The sequence below is a fragment of the Sinocyclocheilus rhinocerous genome, unplaced genomic scaffold, assembly GCF_001515625.1.
Source record: "Sinocyclocheilus rhinocerous isolate Xijiao unplaced genomic scaffold, SAMN03320098_v1.1 scaffold1048, whole genome shotgun sequence".
Taxonomy (NCBI): domain Eukaryota; kingdom Metazoa; phylum Chordata; class Actinopteri; order Cypriniformes; family Cyprinidae; genus Sinocyclocheilus; species Sinocyclocheilus rhinocerous.
The window spans coordinates 166,921-191,906 of NW_015649578.1; the positions used below are offsets into that span (position 1 = coordinate 166,921).

General features: G+C 35.7%; 2 protein-coding genes across 3 annotated transcripts in view; one reads left to right on the forward strand and one right to left on the reverse strand.

The window, feature by feature from the left end:
• Positions 1–242: 242 nt before the first annotated feature.
• Positions 243–18,372, forward strand: LOC107710786 (WD repeat-containing protein WRAP73-like). The gene is made up of 14 exons (XM_016515635.1): positions 243–380; positions 623–665; positions 1,267–1,336; positions 1,462–1,614; positions 2,219–2,335; positions 6,174–6,246; positions 8,128–8,231; positions 8,718–8,804; positions 9,740–9,874; positions 9,964–10,041; positions 12,235–12,337; positions 13,871–13,996; positions 14,694–14,885; positions 17,071–18,372. Exons 3-14 carry the CDS (start codon positions 1,268–1,270, stop codon positions 17,178–17,180), a joined length of 1,347 nt encoding a protein of 448 aa, XP_016371121.1. The 5' UTR covers positions 243–380; positions 623–665; position 1,267; the 3' UTR covers positions 17,181–18,372.
• A 1,599-nt stretch (positions 18,373–19,971) lies between these two features.
• Positions 19,972–24,986, reverse strand: part of tprg1l (tumor protein p63 regulated 1-like) — a 6,616-nt gene continuing 1,601 nt past the window's right edge. Inside the window, exons 2-7 of one of the 2 annotated variants that reach the window (XM_016515637.1) lie at positions 23,488–23,579; positions 23,051–23,101; positions 22,835–22,960; positions 22,502–22,655; positions 22,375–22,404; positions 22,127–22,279 (exon numbers count right to left, since the gene is read on the reverse strand). In XM_016515637.1, the coding sequence (XP_016371123.1) occupies positions 22,217–22,279; positions 22,375–22,404; positions 22,502–22,655; positions 22,835–22,960; positions 23,051–23,101; positions 23,488–23,579 (516 nt within the window). In that variant the 3' untranslated portion in view covers positions 22,127–22,216. Of the gene's footprint in view, positions 20,952–22,126; positions 22,280–22,374; positions 22,405–22,501; positions 22,656–22,834; positions 22,961–23,050; positions 23,102–23,487; positions 23,580–24,986 lie in introns of those variants that run through there. The other variant, XM_016515636.1, reaches the window with a different exon arrangement.

Below are 24,986 nucleotides of genomic sequence, written 5' to 3' on the forward strand. Positions count from 1 at the left end.
GATTCGGTTAGTGATTGATTACTAACATTTTTGATCTATCAACTGCCTCTCCTGACAACACGTTTTTGCATTTGTTTTGAAATGCAGGATAAAGCCATAAAATGCAGACAAGTCATACTCGGCCTAAGCCATATTTATCGTTAAATCTAGAAAATAAACGATGAAACATCATTTCCCACAATCCCCCTGTGACACCGACGATAAAGCGCGGCGCTGATTGGCCGTCAGCGTGACGGTCTCGCACACGTCACTTCCGAAACAACAAGCGATTCGGTTAGAGCTCCTCGATTGAGAGAGTTGATTCTTATGAGTGTCTTTTTGTTTTATACTGCAAATGTCTTAATAATTGACCAAAAAACTCTTCGGACCAAGTGAGAAAGGTAAACTGTTCAAACGCATACAGAGAGTCTAATGTTAACGCAGACATTAGATGTGTAACCTTGCGTTTTAACTTAAATAAGCAAACTGACACGGAGCCGTTAAGCCCGACAAAAGAGAATTTATGGATTAATTTTGTTGTTTTTAAAACCGAATAATTTTGTAATATTCGTGCTGTTATTAAATTCAGGATTTGACATACTCGAAAAGTACTTTAAAGAATAGGTTTTGTCTTAAATTCTAGGTTTAACACACAACCCACCTTCTACCTGCCTCACGGTACCTGGGTGAGTCTCTCGAATTACGAAACCTGTCATGTCCGGGTCATATTTCACCCCAAAATCAACAGATAGAAATAAGAAATATATTTCGCATGAAACATGTTTAGGAACATTACTTAAGTGTGTGTGCATAATGGTAATATCTGTAATACATTTAAATGCTTTTATGCTGATTTGCAGCCTTTATTCTGGTTTATTGAGATTTAAAAAAGTCAAAATTGTTATTAATTAGACTGGTGATTGTCATTGGATTAATTACAGTAGTGTGAATCTGATGAGAATCACAACTGAGAATTACAAATAAAATGTAAGTAAATGTCTTAATCTTAATGTTCCTTAAATAGGAGTTATTTACCAAATGTATTTATTATTTTTTTTTTAAATATGACATCTTTTGATTTTGTGGTGAAGTATAATGTGCACATGTTCTTTCAATATTAGGTTTTGACAGTCTTTCGGACACAACATCTTGGTTTAGTATGTTACTGTCAACATTTAAAAGTATGCATCAACAGTAACTGTAAAATAGTTAAAATATTTTAATTTATATTTATTTAGATTTACATTTTCATATTTGTCTTTCAAAATTTACTGTTTGTTCCTGTAGCATGCATTTCTCAGAGGTCTTCAAGCAGTCCAATCAACTGTGCAAAGTTTCTCCAGATGGGAAATATTTGGTAAGATGTTTTTCTTACAGCCATCAACATCTTCATGTGACAAATCAAATTTTGACTAGAATAGCATACTATCTCACTGCTCTTACTCTTTCTATTTAATTACCACATTCAATTTGGGCTTGTAGGCCACCTGCGTTCAGTACCGCCTGGTGGTCCGTGATTTCAGCAGCCTTCAGATCGTGCACCTGTACACATGCCTGGACCCGGTGATGCACATGGAGTGGTCCTCTGACTCCCTCTTCATCCTTTGTGCCATGTACAAAAGAGGACTAGTGCAGGTATGACAAGCTGCCCATTGCATTTTACCCAGAAGGTCTTTCAAAAAGTTAGAAAAGTCAGATCATACTTCTCAACAGGACACATGATCTGAGGTGTCACATCTCTACTTGTCACTTTTTCAACAACTACATAAAATCTCCTAATTCAATTTATACCCAAAATCAGCTTACCTTTGCAAGGGAAGCCAGCGCCAGTCTTTCATGTTGAGCCATTCAACAGGGCGACAGGATTCAGATATGTTTGTTACTGAAGGTACTTTGTGTTGCTGTGTATTCGCTCTCTCAGGTGTGGTCTCTAGAGCAGCCGGACTGGCACAGGTATGACAAGCTGCCCATTGCATTTTACCCAGAAGGTCTTTCAAAAAGTTAGAAAAGTCAGATCATACTTCTCAACAGGACACATGATCTGAGGTGTCACATCTCTACTTGTCACTTTTTCAACAACTACATAAAATCTCCTAATTCAATTTATACCCAAAATCAGCTTACCTTTGCAAGGGAAGCCAGCGCCAGTCTTTCATGTTGAGCCATTCAACAGGACGACGGGATTCAGATATGTTTGTTACTGAAGGTACTTTGTGTTGCTGTGTATTCGCTCTCTCAGGTGTGGTCTCTAGAGCAGCCGGACTGGCATTGTAAGATAGACGAGGGTTCGATTGGTCTAGTCTCGTCACGTTGGAGTCCTGACGGGCGACACGTACTCAACACCACTGAGTTCAATGTAAGTATGGCAGTAGGAGGGGTCAGTTCTGCACCGTGTCAACTGTTGCTGCCCATAAATAAAGACCTGAAAATAACAGACAGTCCATGGACAGGACTGAGTTCAACTCTCAGCTGATTCATGCGGTGGGACACGGTCAGAAAAGAGAGTTTGAATACTGTTCTTCCGAAAATAACTTCTTATGATCAGGTTAATACACAAAACGTGAGACATAAAGTACAAAAATAACAAAAAATACCAAATTGTGGACTAATAGTACTATCTGCAAAATATGATGGTGTTTTTTGTTTTATCTACATGAATAAAAAATGACACTACATGCAATTTTGAATGTACACTACCTTTCAAACGATTGGGGTCTGTACGAATTTTGTAATGTTTTTGAAAGAAGTTTCCTCTGTACACCAAGGCTGCATTTATTTGATCAAAAATACAGGAAAAATGGAAGAAAAATTTTTTTTTTCTTCCCTTAGCTCTTATTTAATTTTCTGGTAAGGAATACACTTCAACAAACCTGAGTTCCAATAAGGGAAACAACAGTACAGTACATTTAAATGTACAGAAATAAGTGGAAACAAAATAATGAAAAAGATTGAAAAAAATACTGAAAGGGTAGCCAAGTCAAAATAACCCAGTGATTACACCATGAAGACATAAAGAATAATATGTTACATATTGTGAAATATATTACAATTAAAAACAATTTTCTATTGTAATATTATAAAATATAATTTATTCCTGTGATCAAAGCTGAATTTTCAGCATCATTACTCCAGTCTTCAGTGTCACATGATCTTCAGAAATCATTCTAATATGCTGATCAAGAAACATTTCTTATTATTATCAATGTAGAAAACGGTTGTGCTGCTTCATATTTTTTGTGGAAACTGTGATGCATCTTTTTCTTGATTATTTGATGAATAGAAAGTTCAAAAGAACAGCATTTATTTGAAATAGAATTGTTTTGTAACATTGGGATCAAATACTTATTTCACTCACTGAATTGCAAATCAATTTCTAACCTTTTATATAATGTGTTCTTTCTGGATTTTTTGGTTGGTATTCTGTCTCTATACGTTAAAATAAACCTACCATAAAAATTACAGACCCTTCATTTCTTTGTAAGTGGGCAAACTTACCAAATCAGCAGGGGATCAAATAAATATTTTCCCCACTGTACATGAATGAAAAATGACACTACATGTAATTTTGAATGTACACTACCTTTCAAACGATTGGGGTCTGTACGAATTTTGTAATGTTTTTGAAATAAGTTTCCTCTGTACACCAAGGCTGCATTTATTTGATCAAAAATACAGGAAAAATGGTAATTTTATTATTTTTTTTCTTCCCTTAGCTCTTATTTAATTTTCTGGTAAGGAATACACTTCAACAAACCTGAGTTCCAATAAGGGAAACAACAGTACAGTACATTTAAATGTACAGAAATAAGTGGAAACAAAATAATGAAAAAGATTGAAAAAAATACTGAAAGGGTAGCCAAGTCAAAATAACCCAGTGATTACACCATGAAGACATAAAGAATAATATGTTACATATTGTGAAATATATTACAATTAAAAACAATTTTCTATTGTAATATTATAAAATATAATTTATTCCTGTGATCAAAGCTGAATTTTCAGCATCATTACTCCAGTCTTCAGTGTCACATGATCTTCAGAAATCATTCTAATATGCTGATCAAGAAACATTTCTTATTATTATCAATGTAGAAAACGGTTGTGCTGCTTCATATTTTTTGTGGAAACTGTGATGCATCTTTTTCTTGATTATTTGATGAATAGAAAGTTCAAAAGAACAGCATTTATTTGAAATCGTTTGTAACCATGTACAAGTCTTTACAGTCACTTTTGATCAATTTAATGCATCCTTGCTGAAGAAAAGCATTAATTCGGTAACACTTTAGTTTAGGGACCAATTCTCACTGTGAACTAGTTGTTTATTAGCATGCATATTACTATCATATTAGCTGTTTATTAGTACTTAAAAAGCACACATTAATGCATTATTCTGCACGATCATATTCATAATCCTACCCCATACCTAAACTAACCTTACTAACTATTAATATGCAGCAAATTTTGAGTTTATTGTTAAAGTCATAGTTAATAGCTAGTTAATAGTGAGAATTGGTCCCCAAATTAAAGTGTGACCATTGATTCTTTCAAAGAAAGAAGAAAAAAATTCCTACTGAACCCAAACTTTTAAACTGTAGTGTATTATGAAATCTCAATGCCACTCTCTCTCCTCTCTTTCTGTCTGTCTGTCTGGATTACACTTGGGCCGAGTGCCACCGTAGTCGTCTGTCGCCTGAACTTGATTCCAAGAATTACTGACAGGTGTTGAGATGCTGGACAGCTGTGTGTGTGTGTGTGTGTGTGTGTGTGTGCCGTGCTCTTGGAATGAAGTGTCTGTTTGTCTGTCTGTCTGGAATTCTTGCCCTTTGTCTAGAGTGTCTGACGGACGGCTGGACATTTGTCTGTTGTCTTCCATCTGACATCTCTGTTACAGGCTTCCATAAATGAACAGTACACTATCCATCCGCTTTAATGACAGCACATCCAGTATTTATGAATGGTCATTTATAGAGCTGCTTATCAAGGGTGTCTAAGGGCAATGTGTTTGAAACCTTGTGTGTTTGAAAATTAGACAAAACTGAATTCACAGGCCATTCAAGTCAGCTTGCTCCTCTAGTGTGCCACCTAGAGGATACCAATATCTAATACTGTATGTGTTGGCATCAGGGAACTTTGTGAGCTGTGTTTTTCATCATGGCAGACCAGTTTATTGAATACTGAGTAGGTGTTGACACGAGAAGCACATTTACTTGAGTTTGTAGCCACAATAACTGGTCTGTTCTACTGCCTTGTGTACATGTAAGAACATAATACTCTTGGCTAAAGGTAAAAAAAAAAGCTTAATTTAGCGTTTTACAGTCCACTGATGCCTGGAAAATATAGACTAGAACAACAGTTGTTCATAAACAACTGTAAAAGCGAATATGAAAACCTTTTACTCAGACCTCAGTACTGCTCATGTACTTGATGTAGGGCACATTCTCATTAGTTTTTATACTAGTTATACTAATGTTTCACCACAATGCATTTGACTTGATGTTGTATTTCTTGTGAGATGGATGAACCGGAAGTAGTACCAGCCAAGATTTTTAACATGTCTTCTTTGACTCATTATAGCCAACTCGTCAGAGAAAGTTATTAAATGGCAGGCAACAGTTTGTGTGCTTTTCACCATGTCTCTTCACCTCATGGCAAGCAATGTTTTGTGGATGTCTGTTAGTAGCACAAGATGCTGTGGGTTATTTTTAGTGCTTCCATGCCCATCTTTTGGCAACTTTTCCTGTTCCACTTAGTGTACGGTCCTAATGTTCCATGAAAAAGGTTTGAAACGACTTGAAGTTATGTTTGTATTCATGGTTTCAAATGTTACTTTTTCACTGAACAGCAATTTTAGCTTCTACATTTTTGAGTTAGTGGTTTTAGTTAATGTTGGAGGACAACATTTATTAATCACAACATCATTATGTTCCATACTGTCAGCTGTTTGTGTAATCCGTGAAGGCTTGAATTAATCCAAATAGAATTTGTTTGCAACTTTCTGGACTTTATTTGAGATTAACTTTTTTTTAAAAAAAGTTATTTTTTGACAGGTATAGTGGGTATTTTCTGGCACTTAAACCTGTTTGTACACCACAGACCTGTGTTTCACTGTTGATGACCTGAAGGTGCAAATTGGGTTTGTATAATTAAATTAAATGGATATTTCCATTAAAAAAAATGTTTCTTTGTCCTCACAGTTGAGAGTCACCGTCTGGTCCCTGTGCACAAAATCTGTATCCTACATCAAGTATCCTAAAGCCTGCCAGAAAGGTGAGTGAGTGTATGCGAGTCAGAGGTATAACTAGTTTTGTAAATGTTTGTGGGAGAGGAGAAGTAAGGACAGGGTCACAGAAACATGAATCATGTGGGTATTTACCTGTAATATAAGTCTCGTCCCTGGATGTCTAGCCAGGCGTGAGCTCTCACAGACAGCTGGTAAACGGCACATAGTCCTCATAACCCCCTGTCAGCATGAAGTGAACTCACACTCCAGAAGACATTAAGTTCATATCACGCATTACTGCCATAGATTCTCATTTTCTGGCCAGCACCGTGTGGATTCAGTTATCTGTCACCCCTATCGCTCGAGGATTGAGCTGTAACCTTCATGTTTCTTTGTCCTCACAGTTGAGAGTCACCGTCTGGTCCCTGTGCACAAAATCTGTATCCTACATCAAGTATCCTAAAGCCTGCCAGAAAGGTGAGTGAGTGTATGCGAGTCAGAGGTATAACTAGTTTTGTAAATGTTTGTGGGAGAGGAGAAGTAAGGACAGGGTCACAGAAACATGAATCATGTGGGTATTTACCTGTAATATAAGTCTCGTCCCTGGATGTCTAGCCAGGCGTGAGCTCTCACAGACAGCTGGTAAACGGCACATAGTCCTCATAACCCCCTGTCAGCATGAAGTGAACTCACACTCCAGAAGACATTAAGTTCATATCACGCATTACTGCCATAGATTCTCATTTTCTGGCCAGCACCGTGTGGATTCAGTTATCTGTCACCCCTATCGCTCGAGGATTGAGCTGTAACCTTCAGATCAGCTGATGGAAAACTCCTGTTAAAGGTGCTTCTGTCCTAGCAACGTGTTGTCCGTCTGACAGAGTGAATTATGAACATTTTAGTCATTTATTGTTTGCAGTCATGGGTCAAAGTTATGGAGCACAATTCCATTCATGACATAATTGACCTTCGTCCAGTGTTGGGGAAGATACTTCGACACCATAGCTCATAATTTAAAGTAGTTCAACAGCAGTCAAGCTACTTTTTGAAAAAGGAGTTTGCTATACCACAAGCTACTACAAAAATGAACTACACTTAAGCTGCTGAAGAGAGCAATATTAAATATGCACACTACAGGGTTATTATCATTAACTAAACCTAAAACCATAAAAACATTTTTTATTTGAAATAAATGTTAACTAAATTAAAATTAAATATAAAACGCATTCAAGGCAACATAACTCATTTCCGTGATGTACTGAAATAACTAAAACTGATAAAAATTAATAATAAAAAATTATAGCCTTTTAGAAAAAACAACAACAACTAATTAAAATGACAAAATTCTTAAACCTTAAACTAAAACACGATGAAAATGGAAAATATAAAAATAAAATGATTTCAAAATATTCATAAAAACTATAATAGTACTAATGATACTAATACTAATAATACAAATAACACTGGTATACTACTGTTCAGAAGTTTTTTTTTTATTTGATCAAAAATAGGATTCTTTCATGAATAGAAAGTTTAAAAGAAAATAATTTATTTTAAAATGGAAACTGTTTATAACGTTATTAATGTCTTTAGTGTCACTTTTGATCAATTTAATTAATCCTTGCTGAATAAAAGTATTAATTTCCATAAAATAAAAAAAAAATCTTACTGACCCCAAATTTTGAATCAGCTATCAAATTATATAATTATTTGCAGTACAGATAACTAAAAACTTGCTTTAGTGAGATGCTCCATCCACGTCGGTAGGTGTCAGTGTAAATCCAAGGTGACTGCTATGTCAGCCAGTATGCTTATATAAATACAGTTCTCAGATTACTGTAGCTCAGTTGCATCTAAAATGCAAATTTGCATGATGTCTATAGTGTATGCTGGACTATTTGTGCTTTAAATGCACAAATGTGTTTCAGGTGTGGACTTCACTGCAGACGGCCGTTATATGGCTCTGGCCGAGAGACGGGAGTGTAAAGACTACATCAGTGTGTTTGTGTGTGATGACTGGCATCTTCTCAGAGTGAGTGCAGCTATCAAAGCTAGTATGTTATTGTGCCTGTTCCACAGTTCTCTCCCCAAAAATCTACCGCCCTTTGTCTATTGTCTTCATCAGTAAAAGTGGCAAAATACCATTGTATTACTTCAGATAACTTGATTCTCAAATACTTGTATTAAACATTTGGTAATAAGGTTTCATTTGTCAACATTAACTTCATTAGTTAACATGAACTAACAATGAACAATACAGTACAACAAATATTATTAAAATGTTACCATTTGTTACAAAAATATAAGAAGAACTATTAATATTAATATATACATTAGTCTCAGAATGAGAAATAAGTCTAAATGTTCCTTAAGGAAAATCACAATTTCTTTGGATTTTGGGTGCATGTTTTTTTTTATCAGCGAGAGTGGAAAATGGTCTTGAAGAATTAAGAGAAGACATTTTTGGCACAGGAAACCTTGGCTGGCGTTTATAAGTAAACTTCCATTTTGTCTGTAGCATTTCGAGAGTGAGACTCAAGATCTGGCTGGGCTGGAGTGGTCTCCTAACGGCTGTGTGCTTGCAGTGTGGGACAGCTGTCTTGAGGTAAGGTGCCCTGTCTTGTCACTTCTCGTGGAAATTCCCAGAACTAATCTGACTTCACCACTGACAATTTGAATAACCTCCAGTTATCAATATAATATAATACAATACTATAGTACCAGTACAGTACTACAGTACCCTCAGGGTAATTCCCGTCCCGAATATAATACAATATATACTACAGTATTCCAATACTTCGAGGTAATTCCCCTCCCGAAGTATGGTGACGGCACCCCGTCAAGAAGCTACTATCACTACCTCAATCACACCTGAGCACATAGGTCTTTAGCATCTATACTCTCTCACCGTCCTTCTCAGGTGTACGCTGGTCAAACACAGGATCTTTAATACTAACTCAGAGTATTACAGCCTCACCCTGAGGACAGATCTATAGTCTTCAAACACTATCACTGTCTCTGCTGTGGTCTTTTGAGCGTAGAATCTTTAGTACTTCTATTCCTCAGCTGCGCAGCATATACCAGACACGACTCCCAAATTACTCTTTGCCGGAATAAAGTTTTATTCATGGCCGGGAGCTCCGTGGTCACAACAACCAAGAGAGACTCCTGAACAAAGATATATATACCTTGTAGTTGATACATAGTCTTTGATCTGAGCATCATTAGTCTGCACTTTTCTGAACATTCTATATAGAACATACCTTTCTGACTCCTTCTGAGGCCATTACATAAAACATTTCCATCACACATTAAAGAAAGCCACTGCTTATGCTCACAAATGACTTCTTTCACAGCTGGATTGACCAAAGATCAAATGGTCTGTGAACGGTTCATTCTCAGTTTGTCTGATGCAGAGACAGGGTTCTGAACATCTCTTATCATTGGTCAACAGAATTGAATTTTTATCATGAAAGCAGTTTTATTTGAATAAAATTATGAAGTATTAACTAATCAGATTAACCCTGTTTCTCTCCTCAGTATAAAATTCTATTATATTCGCTGGACGGCCGCCTGTTGTCCTCCTACAGTGCTTATGAGTGGTCTCTAGGCATAAAGTCTGTCGCTTGGAGTCCCAGCAGCCAGTTCCTGGCCGTTGGCAGTTACGATGAGAAGGTAGGAAATCTCTTCAAGAAACAAATGGAAAAATATGTTTTATATAATAAAATCGGTTTAAAAGAGAGTTTTGATGGGCTTTCCATCAGGTTCGGATCCTGAATCATATCACTTGGAAGAAGATCACAGAATTCGAGCATCCAACCACCATCATAAACGCCAAAGCTGTAGGTGTCTGGAGGAGAAAACTCTCACCTTTACTTTAATCTGCACTGGTGTAACAAAATCCACTACTTTATCTCTGTATTTGTTGAATATGCACACTTTTTTTTGGTTGGCTATGAGCATTTTTAAGATGTCATGTGTACTTAAACATAGTAGCGGTCTTTATTTTCTAAAGTTACATGCCTATGTGAACATGTCCAAATGGCGTGAGGTACAAATGACTCTATATCAGCCAAATTATAAGGGATGACTAGTTTTCCAGACATCACACAAAATCAATACAGGCTAATTGGAAAAATGTGCCAAAAGTGCAAAAACATTCCTATACATACAATTTTCTGCAGTTGAAATGAACAACAACAATCTGTATTCCTTTTCACAGAAATTATGATTACACAGGCAGATTATCCATTAATAGAGACTATTAACCTCAAAACACTTTTACCATTGTGCATGACGTGTAAACTAATTCATTTTGAAGTTTGCATCACATAACCAGCTCCATATGTATGGCTTTTCTGACGTAGTAAACTTGCTCGGTAGCACACCTGATACAGCATTACACTTGCGATGGAGAGCATTTAGGTACTTCTTGTAAAACACGATAGAGCATTAACCTTTTAGGGCCACTCACAGGATATTTCATTTCCAGACTGCCATAATATATATGACAATGTAATAAAACATTGCCAGTCTCCAGAAAAAAATGTGCCAGAAGCAACGTACTATCATTTTGCATAAATGTCACTACTGACTAGTGCTGTCAAAATTAGCGCGTTAACACAGGCAATTATAATTTTTTTTTTTCAGTATAAGCGTTAAAAATATTTAACTTAATTAACGCAGGGGGGGAGCTAGGGTTGACCACCCTACTCACAACTGCTGCTTCTGTCTTTTTTTTTTTCTTGACATGAATTGTCTTTACGACCACATCAAATGGGAGACTTTCAGATGCGCACTTCAACTTCACCTCAGCACAAGGCGCGAGTCAAACGAGCGTGGAAAAGCTACAGGTGATGAGGGAGATTCAGTAGAAGAAAAGTGAACCGTGGTCAGATAAGCTGTTGTCAGGCCACATGTCAGTAAAAACGATTTTCCCCTGTCCTGTCAGCCATTATACTGTGCTCGTAGCGCATGCTCTTCAATTGCTTGCACAAATGTGGCGGCGCGCACTGTAGCCTGTATCATTAATATTAAAGCGCGAAAGAAACTACGAGCATGCAATGTCATGGTTATGTTTTAAAGCTGTGCATGCATGTAAGTATTTGTTATATGAGTCACATTTAAGAACATGTCTCTGAAATGTTTTTCAAAACTGTCCTGGAATATCCCAGCACCGTCTCCCTCTTCTAACACACCTGATTCAACTCGTCAGCTCATTAGTAGACACTTTAAGACCTGAATTGGGTCAGAAAAGGTAAAGAGTTATGAGAAAATAGGATGCGTGTCAGATCCACGTCATGTTCAGCAGCGGCAGCTCTTAAAGTAATAGCAGCCAAAATAACCTAATAACAGCTGCTGTGATATCTGTTAATCAAAGCACAAAAGAAAATAAAGAGGAAATCAATCACTTTTGTAGCTTTAAGGATGAATCTTTATTTAAATTACAATTTAGTGTTTGATAACTTCATTCAGTTTATGTATATTTCCTAAATATACTAAATATGACGTTTATTATAATGGGTTTATGTGAAGATTGTTTTAAGTTCATTTAAATTATAAATTGTTATTTTTAAAAGTCTAATAAATGTTAAAATTGATAGCTCTCAATAATACTGTAATGTTGAATGGCTAGTCAATGGTTAAATATAAGGGGAAAAAACTATTTCATAGAGACATCAGTAGTATTGGTATCAGTGATGCTCGCCTTCAGTCATAAAAAAAGATGCTACTAAACAAATATTACAAATATACAGTTCTTTGTGTTTCTACATTAATTTGAAGATTGGATGAAATTATTGCAATATAAAAGTATATTTAAAAACTTTAATGTTAGGTGGGATTAATCACGATTAATTTCAGAAAAATTTGTGATTAATTAGTTAATTATTTTTAATCGATTGACAGCACTAGTACAAACACGTTTTTCCAATGAGCCTGGGTTGCACAAAGTAGACCATTATGAAAATATTAAAAATAAGAAAGTCATTGCCTTTTTTGAGTTGAATAATCTGATGCAGTTTTTTCTTTTCTAGGTGGTGTTTAAGGAAGTAGAGAAAAAACCTGTTGTGGGCAGTGAGGGTCTTTCTATTCATCAGCTGACTATGGATAATTCACTATTTAGCACACAGAGCAAGTGTAAGTTTCATTAATCCTGGTAGGATTCATTTCTTGGTAGGTAAACTGTTTATAATGTGAGGAGGGTGTCTGTTAAGTGCGTTTGCATTAATATTACCTGCCATGCAGACAGCACTGTGTCAGTAGATGCAGGAGATTTAACGTGGTGGCAGGTCATTAAAAATGATGAGTATCTGTTTCTATTGCTGGGCTATTGACAGCAGTCTGCAGATGCCGCTACATAAATCTCACCAGCATCATGGTAATCGAGATCTCATGTTACAATGAGACTGAGTCCTGAACTACACAGAAAGTGGTTATAGGAAAGAAGACAAGATTTACTGAAACTAAGCTGAAAAAAAACCTTTTTGTCATGCATCATGAACTTGAGCACCTTAACATTTGACCACATATTAGTTGACAGATCAACACCAGTTCAGCAACTTGGTTATATGCTAAGGTTATAAAGTCACAACAGAGTCAATTTACATGTAGACAGGGATGCACATAAGAGGTGCGCATGCGTGACCGAAATCAGAAATGCGCTGGTTTACAGCTGTTAATACACAATCACCAGTTTAGATTGACTAACTGTAATACTGTATAAGATTTCCATTCGAACTGAAAGAATAAATCTAGTATATGCACTGCCAGTTTCAGAGCAAAACTCAAAAACCGTGATACTTCATTCACCCACTTCAAAACCAGATGCGCATAGGTCTATAATTTCTTGATGGCAACCGGCCAGAATAAAAGCTTGCTGATTTTAGGTTTGAAAATTATGATAATTCATATAAAAAAGAAAGAAATAAAAGAAAATGAATGTGTAAATATTAGTATTATATTTTTAGTGCACTATAAAATAATTGTTTTTTTTATTTGATACTCACTTTTTATTAATAATATTACAATATAATATAAATATTGTCACACTATTTTGTTTATTATTTTATTCAAAAACTAAATGAATAAAGTGCAATAATACTATTATTTCTATTAATAATTTTATTTTTTATAGTTCTATATAATGGGTCACGCTATGTGCAGCGTGAGCACCAAATCAAATTTCCAGGTGCTCTCGTGAAAACCGGACTGAAAAACTACTACTGGTACAATACAAAAAATAGACTTTTTTGGGGGGGCTATGTTTAAATGTCATGACAACATGCCCATGATATATTCCACCCAAAATGAAAAGGAAAAAAAAAGGAAATGTCTTGGTAATTTTCATTACAGTCTCATTACTATAATTATTAACAGCACATATTTAAATACAGTGAATACAGTGTCTATTATGTGTATTTTTAAATAATTTAATAATAATAACTTTGAAGTTCCAATCGGCATTAAGCCAGTACAACACCTAAACCTTTATTAGTGCCATTTCTAAAAGCATGTGTACGTGGATTTCAAGTTAAAAAATGAAATGCTACAAAAGTGTGAAACAGGGTTTAGCATTAATGCACATAATCTGTAAGCTTTAGTGGTGAAATACATTTAAATTGTGAAAATTGTGCTTTAACATTTTAATCAGATAGACTTGCCTTGTTTCAGATGAGATCACACAACTGCCAGCCCAGGTGCCAGTAATCAAGCCCGATCCAGACCGAGCCAACCCGAAAATCGGCATCTCCGCTCTGGCTATCAGTGCTGATAATCGCTACCTTGCTACAAAGAATGGTGAGGCAATCATGAATCCTGAATGTGAATTTCCATAACTTACATTACTAGATAAAGATTTTAAACATTTGAAAGATTTCATAGATCGCAAAGAGCAGTCTCTAGCTAGTGAAATATTTTAGAGACGAGAGTATCTGCAAACATTTATATTCAGACAAGACACACTACAGGTGAATAGGGTGAAACACTAATGTATGACCATTCTATTGTTTTGTATTACAAGTTTTATAAAATGCTGTGTTTAAATATGCAAATGCTATTTAATATGCACTCATTTGTATTAATTTTTCAGAACAGAAATTCACTGGTGCCTGAAAAAAAAAACAATAGTTTTTGCCTTTAGTGTTAATTTCCATTACTTAAGATTTAATTGATTTCCATTACTTTTCCAGCCCCAGAAATCACAATTTTTCAATGCACAGAAACATTTTCAGTGACTGTGGGAACAACTCCGCCTAGCTGTGTCGTTCACCTCTATCTCCATGCCTTTAGTTCCAGTTGGCAACAGTAGCCATTATGAGAAGCATTACATTCTGCCAGTGCCAACCTGGATCGTGTTTTCAGAGCCATTTGGTGTCCTTGCTTCCTAGGAAAGTCCCTTGCAGTATTCTTCCTATTCAGAGGTCCTGACAACTGTGGCTCATAGGCTCGTGTGTTGTTGTTGGTTTCCACTGACGCTGTGTCTAACGTCTGTCAGATAACATGCCTCAGAGCCTGTGGGTGTGGGACATGCTGAGACTCAGTCTGCTGGCCGTCCTGGAGCAGACGGCTCCTGTGCGCTGCTTTGTCTGGGACCCACACAGACCTCGACTGGCTCTCTGCACCGGAAACACCAAAGTTTATCTGTGGTCACCAGCTGGCTGCGTGTCTGTGAATGTACCGGTCGAAGGTATGGATCCAGTTTCACCACTGTGCATGCCTCAGCATTACATTCAAACAAGCTTTTACTCCATTGCTTGACCAGCACATACAGTTCTGTGTGTTATAATAAAGCAACAAGCGGCTGTGTGTTACTGGTCAAAATGAACTGTATGCCACCTGCTAGTCGTGGCTAAATTTTCCTGCTATGAAAATTATTTTACTGGCCATGAAGCTATGCGTTAAAAATATTTTTTTCCCTCTATGACAAGATTTATGTATATGTTTTTCCTTGAATATTAATGACAAACACAGGACATTGTCACTAGCAGCATTGTATACAAGACGAGTCTGTCTCTTGGTGAAACTGCATCTTTCACAAAAATGTGAAGACGAGCCATCATGATTTTGTTTCTCATTTTAAAAAACATTTAAAAAGGAAAAATATTTCACATGCATCACATCTAGATCAACTTGTTTTATTTGTATAGCTCTTGTCACAATACTTAAAGCATACTAAGCAGCTTTACAGAAAAACATGTCAATGTTTTTTAAAAATCGTAATATCTTCATGCCTTATAGTCTCATTTAGCACATTAAAGCTGGACGATAATATTGTTGACATTTTGCAGCGATACAAGCAATCAAGCAGTTGAGGTATGCTATGATATACAGTATATTTCCCTACGTGAGTATACTGTATGTATGCAAATAAAGCTGGACATACTTCTGTATAGAACTTTAAACAAATAATTATATAGCCACATTTTGTGACAAACAAAAATGCCAGTTTAGATTTATATATTATATATCGCTTTATGTGAGTGTACTGTATGTCAATACTTACAGCACTTCTTTAATTCATTATTAGTTTATTAACTAATTCAAGTTATTAATTCATTAATTCGTTAGCAAAACTTATGATGATAAATCTCCACTGATTTTTGAATTTAAATGTATTAATAATTACATGAATACATTTGAGTAATGCACAACCTATTGCTACCATCTCAGTTATTGGCTGATTTAATTTATTTATATCATATTTAATATTTCCCTACGTGAGTATACTGTATGTATGCAAATAAAGCTGGACATACTTCTGTATAGAACTTTAAACAAATAATTATATAGCCACATTTTGTGACAAACAAAAATGCCAGTTTAGATTTATATATTATATATCGCTTTGTGAGTGTACTGTATGTCAATACTTATAGCACTTCTTTAATTCATTATTAGTTTATTAACTAATTCAAGTTATTAATTCATTAATTCGTTAGCAAAACTTATGATGATAAATCTCCACTGATTTTTGAATTTAAATGTATTAATAATTACATGAATACAGTTGAGTAATGCACAACCTATTGCTACCATCTCAGTTATTGGCTGATTTAATTTATTTATATCATATTTAATTTATTGGTATCAGTCGATATGTTATATTTAATTTATTATTGTACATGTTAATTTCCCATATTTTTAGATTTAGATTTTTAGATTTAGATCTTTATCTCAGTCAAGTTAATCAATAAAAAAAACTAATTTAATCAGTTTTTAATGTAATATTAATTAAGTCTTGAAATTAATATCCATTTGTATGATGCCTGAATTCACGTGTTGCATTTCAAATGATTGACTTTAGTTTGTAAGGTTTTTTTTAAGGTATTTATACTGAAAAAAAAAATAGTAAGTTATTTTATACATTTTATAAATTTGTATTATCTGTCATTTAGCATTATACCTTATTATCAGCTTTTCGTATTGGGCTGAATTTTAATAGATCAGTGCATGCATTAACAACTCTTCCACCATTTATTAGTCTCACTGTAGGCTATTAACTGATATCAAGCAAGATAAAGACAAAAATCATTCTATAAGGAAATAATTTTTTGCATTAATATACAATTTAATTGATGCACAGACACTGCTTTGATTCGATCAGCCTTTTTTACAACTTTAGATCATATATGTGACCCTGGACCACAAAACCAGTCATAAGGGTCAATTTTTTGAAATTGAGATTTATACATCATCTGAAAGCTGAATAAATAAGCTTTCCATTGATGTATGGTTTGTTATGATAGGACAATATTTGGCCGAGATACAACTATTTGAAACCAGATTGAGGAAAAGCATTTCCCCTGAAACAATACAGGAAGCTGCTTGCATCAAAGGAAACATCTAACTTCTGTTTCTGTGTTTCCTCACAGGCAGTTTTCAGGTGCAGTCTCTGTTTTGGCACTGCAGTGGCAGCTCACTGGTGCTGCTCTCAAAAGAGCACATCTGCCTGTGTTACATGGAAGCAGAGGAGGAGAAATAAACCAAAGCTCTTCATCACACTCCCCAGAGCCTGCTTCTACAATACAGGAGCAGTTTCTGCAATCCTGTAAGAGATCTGCTCTCCAAAGAACTCAAGGCTAAACACTGTGTCTGTCTACAAATGTACTACAAATACACTTCTGTGTAGTTTTCAGGTGACGTTTTTATAACTTTGTTTCAGCTTGACACAAATGATTTTCGATAGAGCACATGCTATAATGAGTATAATAGTCTGTGAGGGAATGAAATGTGGTTTTGTGTTCTCAAGTACAGATATATAGCATGTGTGATTCTCCAGCACCAGCATAGTGCAAATGAGCCGATGCTTTCACTCACATCTGCTTCTTATGGCCTTAGACGAGCTAAATAACGGTTTTGGAGGACCAAATATATCATACAAACATCACATTTATGTCACTTTAGATTTGATGCGATTTTGAAGGTTTTGTTGTTTTTCCAGATGAATGTGAATGACAATTTCCTTAATATTTAAGGTTTCAAAACTAGATTTATTTTTATAAAGTTAGAGCTATTTGTAATAAAGGTTTCTACATTGATGTTTCCCATAGGTTTTGTTTTGTCTTCTTCTACAGAGATTACAGGTGAACCTGTCAAGAACAATTCACAAAAAGTATTACTGTAATAGACTACTAAGGAATTAAATACAATTCATACTATAAATAATACCAAGATTTATAAATACTTTCATTTAGATTTAATTAAGATCGTTTTGCATCCAATTAATGACAATTTATGTGGACTTGTGCTTAATCTCACAATGTAAAACATTTTGTAAAAACAAGACACAACAAATGGAAAAAAAAAAAGTGTTAAAAGAACCATAATTTTACTTGAAGCATGATGTTTATATTACATAAATCAGTGTGATGAAATCCAGGCAACAATTTTTAAAGATGATTTCAAAAATTCAATTTAAACAAACCTGGAGGAGTTCAGATCTAGGCTTGATTTGGGTAACACAAACAATATTTTACTATAATGACATGAATGAGTTGGTATGCAAATAATTTTTCACTTGGAAAACAATTACATGTGTTTTTGAACAGAGGAAAAGGTGCTTCTATTTTGTTTTTGGTGAATTGAGGCTATGGCTAACAAATTATACATCTAACAAGTTGCAGGCATAACCATCATGCACAACTTTACATTACATTTAAAACAAATATTGAAAAAAAACACTGATGCCTGTATTAAAAAAAAAACAGACATTTCAACTATTTCTCTATGTATAGCCAAAAAAAAAAAGAAACAAACAAACAGAAATTGGCCAACAAAAGTGCACATGTGTGAAAAATACTTAAGTCTCTGAACCCGTAATCGCTCAACAGCCGGAAACCTTCAAGTTCAGAACGTCCCGCCGTGTCGTGCATCCTTAAACAAAAGCCAATCTGTTGACCAACATCACCTGAGGAATCAACAGTATCAAACACACACTATCTGTTTGCCTTGGTTAACTTCATTTCAACTTTCTGTAAATTAGGCAGGACTTAAACATTGTCTTTTAGGTTAAAGAAATGAGGCATGAATTATGGATAAAGCACGCAAACAGGAGTTGTACATAAAGCACATGTAACAGTAGTACGCTACATTCCATGAGTTTACAGCAGCCACAAGAAGACCTGAAATTCACTTTGAAATAAGAAGAGTGTGAAAATACATGTCAGGCAGGTGCTTCCTGTGGACACACTTGAGAATACATGTCCCCTGTCTATATTACCATGGTTTTTGGTGCGTTACCTAAAGCCAGCGTTATATCTGAAGATATCATGCTGACAATACTGTGTTCTATTTGTTCAGTATTACAAACATTATTTCACACATTGCATAAATTGTATCCTTATATTAGTAGCAGTGTTTGGGATATAAATCCTGCCTGAGTCATAATGCTGATTTTAATTATTAAATTATGCTGATTCTATTGATTTTAATTTATTACTTTTTTGTTACACTAATGAGAATTAGATTTTTTTTCACATTACATTAATAAGAATTGAGCTCATTTTCTTTATGCAAAACATTATTTTGGGTTTAATTTTGCAAAGACAGATGCAGATTGTATTAAAGGCTCATGGGTCTAGATCTAAATAATTCTAAAATTATTAAGAGATTTCATTTATGTAAGCAATAGGAGTACTAAAACCTAAATTATGTTCAGGAACAGTCCAAATCAACTTTATTCAGAGAGTTTCAAACCTTATAAAAGCACTGCAGTGCAGAGGAAGATAAGAACATTTTACGTCACGTAAGTCTCAGTTTTTATTTAATAGTAGTGCTGTTCAGGAAGGCATGCAGTTTTAAAACCTTTTTAGCCCACGTTGGACCCCATTCATGAAACAAACAGAACAAACTTTCATGCAAATCATTCATAAAAAACGTTATTTTTGTTTTGCGATCAATTGTGAACATGGAATTAAATATTGAAAATTTACATTCAACTGAAAAAAATCACAAAAATGTGTTCTGGTTGTGTTTCATGAAGTACACTATTTTAACTCCACTGGTATTTAAAGTTGCCATGAAATGGAAATCTATTTTCTAAATGCATGTTATAGATCATTGCCGTGAATATTTCATCTGTGCATATGGTTCTTATTTTTTATTTTATTTATTGTTTTTGAGCTTTGTATCGTTTAATCAATGTCATAACTGAACCTTCCAGTGAGCAGACTTCTCAGATCATCTAGTGCACTTAAACCCGTCTCCACAAACACCCACTTCTCAAAATACAATCAACAACCCATGCATAGAACCAAATTCACACCCTATATTTCTTTTTCGTTAATCCATTACACTCGGATTAACGAATTTACACTACATCAAAATACAGATGAAAAGATCCGTGCTGCATTTCCCAAAAGCATCGTAAGCCTAAGTAGATCGTAGAACCATTGGCACCAGCGGTCTCTATGATCAACTTAGCTCACGATGCTTTTGGGAAATGCTTGCCTGGACTGATTTTCATCGCGATTTTGACCGAAGTCCAATATGTCAAAGTAAATGTTCAGAATGCAAAATATGCAATATCTTTTGCGGCATGTCGCACACGAGGGCCGCGTTTTTAAGATGCTGTGTCAAGTTAAAAGAATTTAAACTTTTACACACAGTGCCGCTCATCAATGTCAGTTCCAAAACAATGGACCAATCAGAAGACCCTGGAGGCGGGGCAAGCATTGTGAGCTTTTTTGCGAATTCCAAATGGCTTTTTTGCGCCCTTAAAGGGCACTTCTGGCAGGGGACGCTATTTGTAGGGACTTAATAGGGATAGTGATCAATGGTCAAATCGTTGCCAGTAACACACACACTGCATCTCCAAACCATTCGAACACATTAGAAAGGCTTTTTTTTTTACCACATGTGAATAGAGGAAGAGGGCTTCATCCAGGCACATCCTGCTGCAGTGACCACACGTCTCACTGCCTGGCACATTTCACACGCTATATACATCCAAACAACAAAACAAGCAGTATGTACTGGACTCACATACTCAAGTGTAGCAGTATCACTCAAAAACAGCACTTGACTGGAGGATGAGAGAAATGGAGGGAGAATTCAGGAGTTAAAAGCCGATTTTTCCCCTTGTCATGGCGTAGCCCAGTTTGGCTTCATTGTTGATGAAGGACATGATGCCCAGGTAGGTCTCGATCAGGAGCGGCCGCTCCAGTATCAGCACGCCATTGGCTCGTCCTGGGATGGGGAAGTCTTTATGGGCTTTTTTCACAGCCTGGACGAGCTGCGTCTTGAAATTCTCAAGCTGAAATTGTGAGCAGAATTCATTTCTATTTGTCTTCCTGTGTATACAGCAAAGTATGAAGAGCTCACTGAAAGGTTTTAGCCACGATTTTGGCGTCTGAGATCGAGATTTCAAAAGATTTCCTTTAGAGCAGAACCTGCAGTTCACTTTGCTTGCATTTTCTTTTGTGTGAACTGTGAAAGTTATTCATGCATTTCATCTGGAGTTGTTTTTTAGGATTTTGTTGAAAGATTTCAAAATTTATTATTGTATGAAATGGTCTTGTCATGATACTAGAATTTCTAACTTTTATAAAACACCTTAAGAAATGTAGATATTTGATACCATTTTCCAAAAACATGCCACATTAAGAGCATAACATTTGAACAATAACAGTAGTTTAGTTTAATTTGACCCAATTCAAAGTATTTTCTTATCAACAGACTCCTCAGGAATGATAGCTCCCTGAGTGAGATAATAATAATAATAATTATTATTATTATACAATAACACTAAAATACAAAATGTATTATTCACATCAATGCATTATTAATTATTATTAAAGCAATAAGCCCCGTGAAGCCGTGGTTTACAGTGAATTTATAACAGCTAAGGGACGTTGTTAGGTACGACGTGTGCCTAAAGCCCCCTTAGCTGTTATAAATTCACTGTAAACCACGGCTTCACAGGGCTTATTGCTTTTATAAAACGGTTATTCCATATACGTAGTAAGGTTTCACAGAATAAAAGAGCAAATAAAGTGTAATGATATTAATAAAAACAGTATTCTTCCACCAAACAATGTAGTTCCTCAGAATCAGTTGTGGTTGCAACGAAGTGGTTGCCGAGCAACAGACAAACGTAAACAAAGGTGTATGTTTGTAGAGTAATTTACAACAGCTTCGAACGCGGCTCAGCCAATCAGAATCAAGGACCGGAACTCTCCGTTTTATAAGTTAAATTTTACTTTACAAAAGGAAAATTACAATACTTATGCATTTCTTCTCTGGCCAAAGTTAAACTCTTGAGCTTTTATTTTGGTGGAAAACTACAAAGAAGCTTTAAGTCCAAAAAAATGTTGGAAATTATGCAGAATGTGAAAAAGCGTAACTGGCAGTCTAAATTCAGACTTTTTTTTTTTGTGTGTGTTTTTTTCTGTAAACCAAGTCGTGTGTGCCTGTGTGTGCATTCATCCAATCATTATTCACTTATTTATTCAATCACGTACAATACACATTAATAACACACAGACTCAATATAAAATGTGCCAGATTTGGCCAAGATTTTCATTGTGTCCCTTGGTGGGTTGATGCAAAAAGTAAAAAGATATATAAATGTTCCCAATTCTGGTTTGACAACAACCACATTTTTACATTTCTAGAAAACAGTGTCGTGCTTCACTCTGAAACATGCAGTGCATTTCATTAAAACACACACCGCTGTGTGCGAGAGAGAGCGAGAATGCAGCTGGTACCTGTGTATCCATACAGCAGAAGATGATCATTTCAAATATTTCAGTATTGATACAGAACAATCTATAAGACTCAAACACTAGTAGGAAGCACATTTACCTGGCAGAGGGAGGCCACCTTTTCATCGGCGTGTGCCATGGGGTGTTTGGTGAAGGTGGCGTAGGGTACGTCAGTGGACCAGGGGTTCCAGCGGTTTATGAACGAAGGTCTTGGTCGCTTATCCCACTGGACACGGATACCGGTTCCCTCTCTCCTTCACACACACACACAAACAAAGTTTAATACGACCTAAATCTAGTTTCGATTTTTTAAGTTTGTTATTATAATGTTCTAATTAACATAACAGTGTGGAGAAAGCCATGGGACATTTGTCATTTGATGACAATGTCAATCAGCAGATTGTATTTTGTGCTTGAGAATGAAGTGTTTTACTTGTTGAGGGATTTTGGGGGAAACTCAAACTCGCCGACCGAGATCGTGTCCACAGCGTTCAGGGAAATTCTTATGACCTGCTGACACTGGAGGTTTATGAAGTCATATTTGCACACCAACAAAGACCTGTAACAGACCAGCAGCTCATTCAGAACCGGTTTCCTGATACTAACAGTTAAACATCCATTCCGGTGAAAACTTACAGTACTCTCTTACCTCTCAGTTATAAGAACCAGTCTCTCTTTTTCATTGTTCCAGTGATCGATTCTGTGGTCAAATATAAAGAGGACATGAAGCCGGCTGAACAGACATCCGTCAAATTCTGCTGCATAACATACTGGAGAGGTACCATGGTACAGTGATGTTATGAGATATTAGTATCACGGTACTTTGATGGATGCCATATTACTGACAGCTATTACAATTAAATCCCATGGTATTTACATAGTAATCCAAGGTAAATCAAAAGGATGCCATGGTTCTCCCATAGTACATGAAAAAAAAAACACCATAGTATTTCCCAAAAGCCATGGTAGTCCCAAGGTATGTTTTTGTGTAAAGGTTGCAATCAATATCCACTGAAGGCCCTTCTGTTCATTTAGAAATTCATGCAATAAAAGTGATATTGTGCTAAGAAATGGCAATAGACTCACTCAGCTAGCAGCCACACGCTAAGAACCTCTCCGTCTTCTGAAGGCAAGGCAACCGTGCGGATATCATTGACTGCCTGCTCTATGGTTCCTGGCTGAGACCAGAACAAAAAGAGCACCTAATTTAGATGCTTGAAACAACATTAAATGGATGTCCAAAAAAAACAACGTATTTCTACTGTGTAGTTAAAGTCCGTATAGGCCAGTGGTTCTCAACTTTTTGACTCCCAAGGCCTCCATTCTCCTCAAAAATAATTTTCACTCACAATTTCTTCCTTGTAAAATGTTTTGGCATACCTAGAAAAATGCATATTCAAAAAAAAAAAAAAAAGGTATAAAACTTCCCATTAAGTTGTAGTATTTTATTAATTTATATTACCTATTCAGGTCAAGAAAACACACCTTTATAATTACAATCCCTCATATTTTAAGGAATTCCTAGACACTGAAAATCCTGGTTCTTTATAGAAAAAAAATAGAAAAAAATTTGTTGAAAGGTGAATTAAAATAAGACATTTCCTGATTTTTAGTTGATTTTGCCGCGTCTCTTGTCTTATTTTAAATCTTGAGTCCCTCTATCGGGACCCGGCCCCTGGGCTGAGAACCACTGCTATAGGCCACATAAACAGATGACAACAGCTCAAGATCAAACACAAAAGCATGATACCACACTACTCCCATTGTTTGTAATGTACATCACTGCATGGGTCTCATTTACCAAACAATCATATGTGGATTGGAGTGTAAAACCTGTGTACAAACATGCAGAAAGCGTGATGCGTCAAATGTATTAAAATGCATTCTAAATTTATGATAAAATTGAACCGACTGAAACCACACATACACAAAAATAAATAAAATAGCATGCTGTTCTTTGCTTTTATATTTATTCATTTAGCAGACACTGTAATATAAAGTGACTAAAAGCAGCACTATGTAACTTTTGGCGCTCTATCGGTTAATAAACAGAACTGCACACATCCCGCGGAAGAACATTCCAACCGGAGCTACTTCTCTAAGTTTATGTCTCTGGCGATTCACGCAGGTATGTGTTACTCCGCAGCGGTGACGACCCGACCAGACTACAATAGTCCTAATATAAGTACTTATTATAAGTGTACCGGAGTGATTCAGAATAAGACAAAAACAATGAATTCGTGATGTACTCGCTCATTATATACATTTTGCAAATTTTGAACACAGAAAAAGTTACATAGTGCTGCTTTAAGTGACAAACAAGGAACATCACAAACCAGAATATAAGTTAAAGGAAGAAGCATTTTATCTATATGGGTAATAATGTTTCAGGTGGTTGTGGAGGTAGTGAATGACAATTTATTAGAATTATAACATTTACATCATCATAATTCTAAAAATAAAGAAAGTCTAATGAAATCCCTGTTGAAAAAACCAGCATATGCTGGTTAGGTATGTTTTGATGCTGGTTTAAGCTGGTCCTTTGCTGGTTTATGCTGGTCCTTTTGCTGGTTCTTTTCCAGCAC

Bases quoted from the DNA above. Each gene is read 5' to 3' on its own strand.
- LOC107710786 (XM_016515635.1), top strand. From the start codon at position 1,268: ATGCATTTCTCAGAGGTCTTCAAGCAGTCCAATCAACTGTGCAAAGTT. The intron at 6,247-8,127 runs GTGAGTGAGTGT...AATGTGTTTCAG, and splicing joins TCCTAAAGCCTGCCAGAAAG to GTGTGGACTTCACTGCAGAC. The intron at 8,805-9,739 runs GTAAGGTGCCCT...TTCTCTCCTCAG, and splicing joins TGTGGGACAGCTGTCTTGAG to TATAAAATTCTATTATATTC.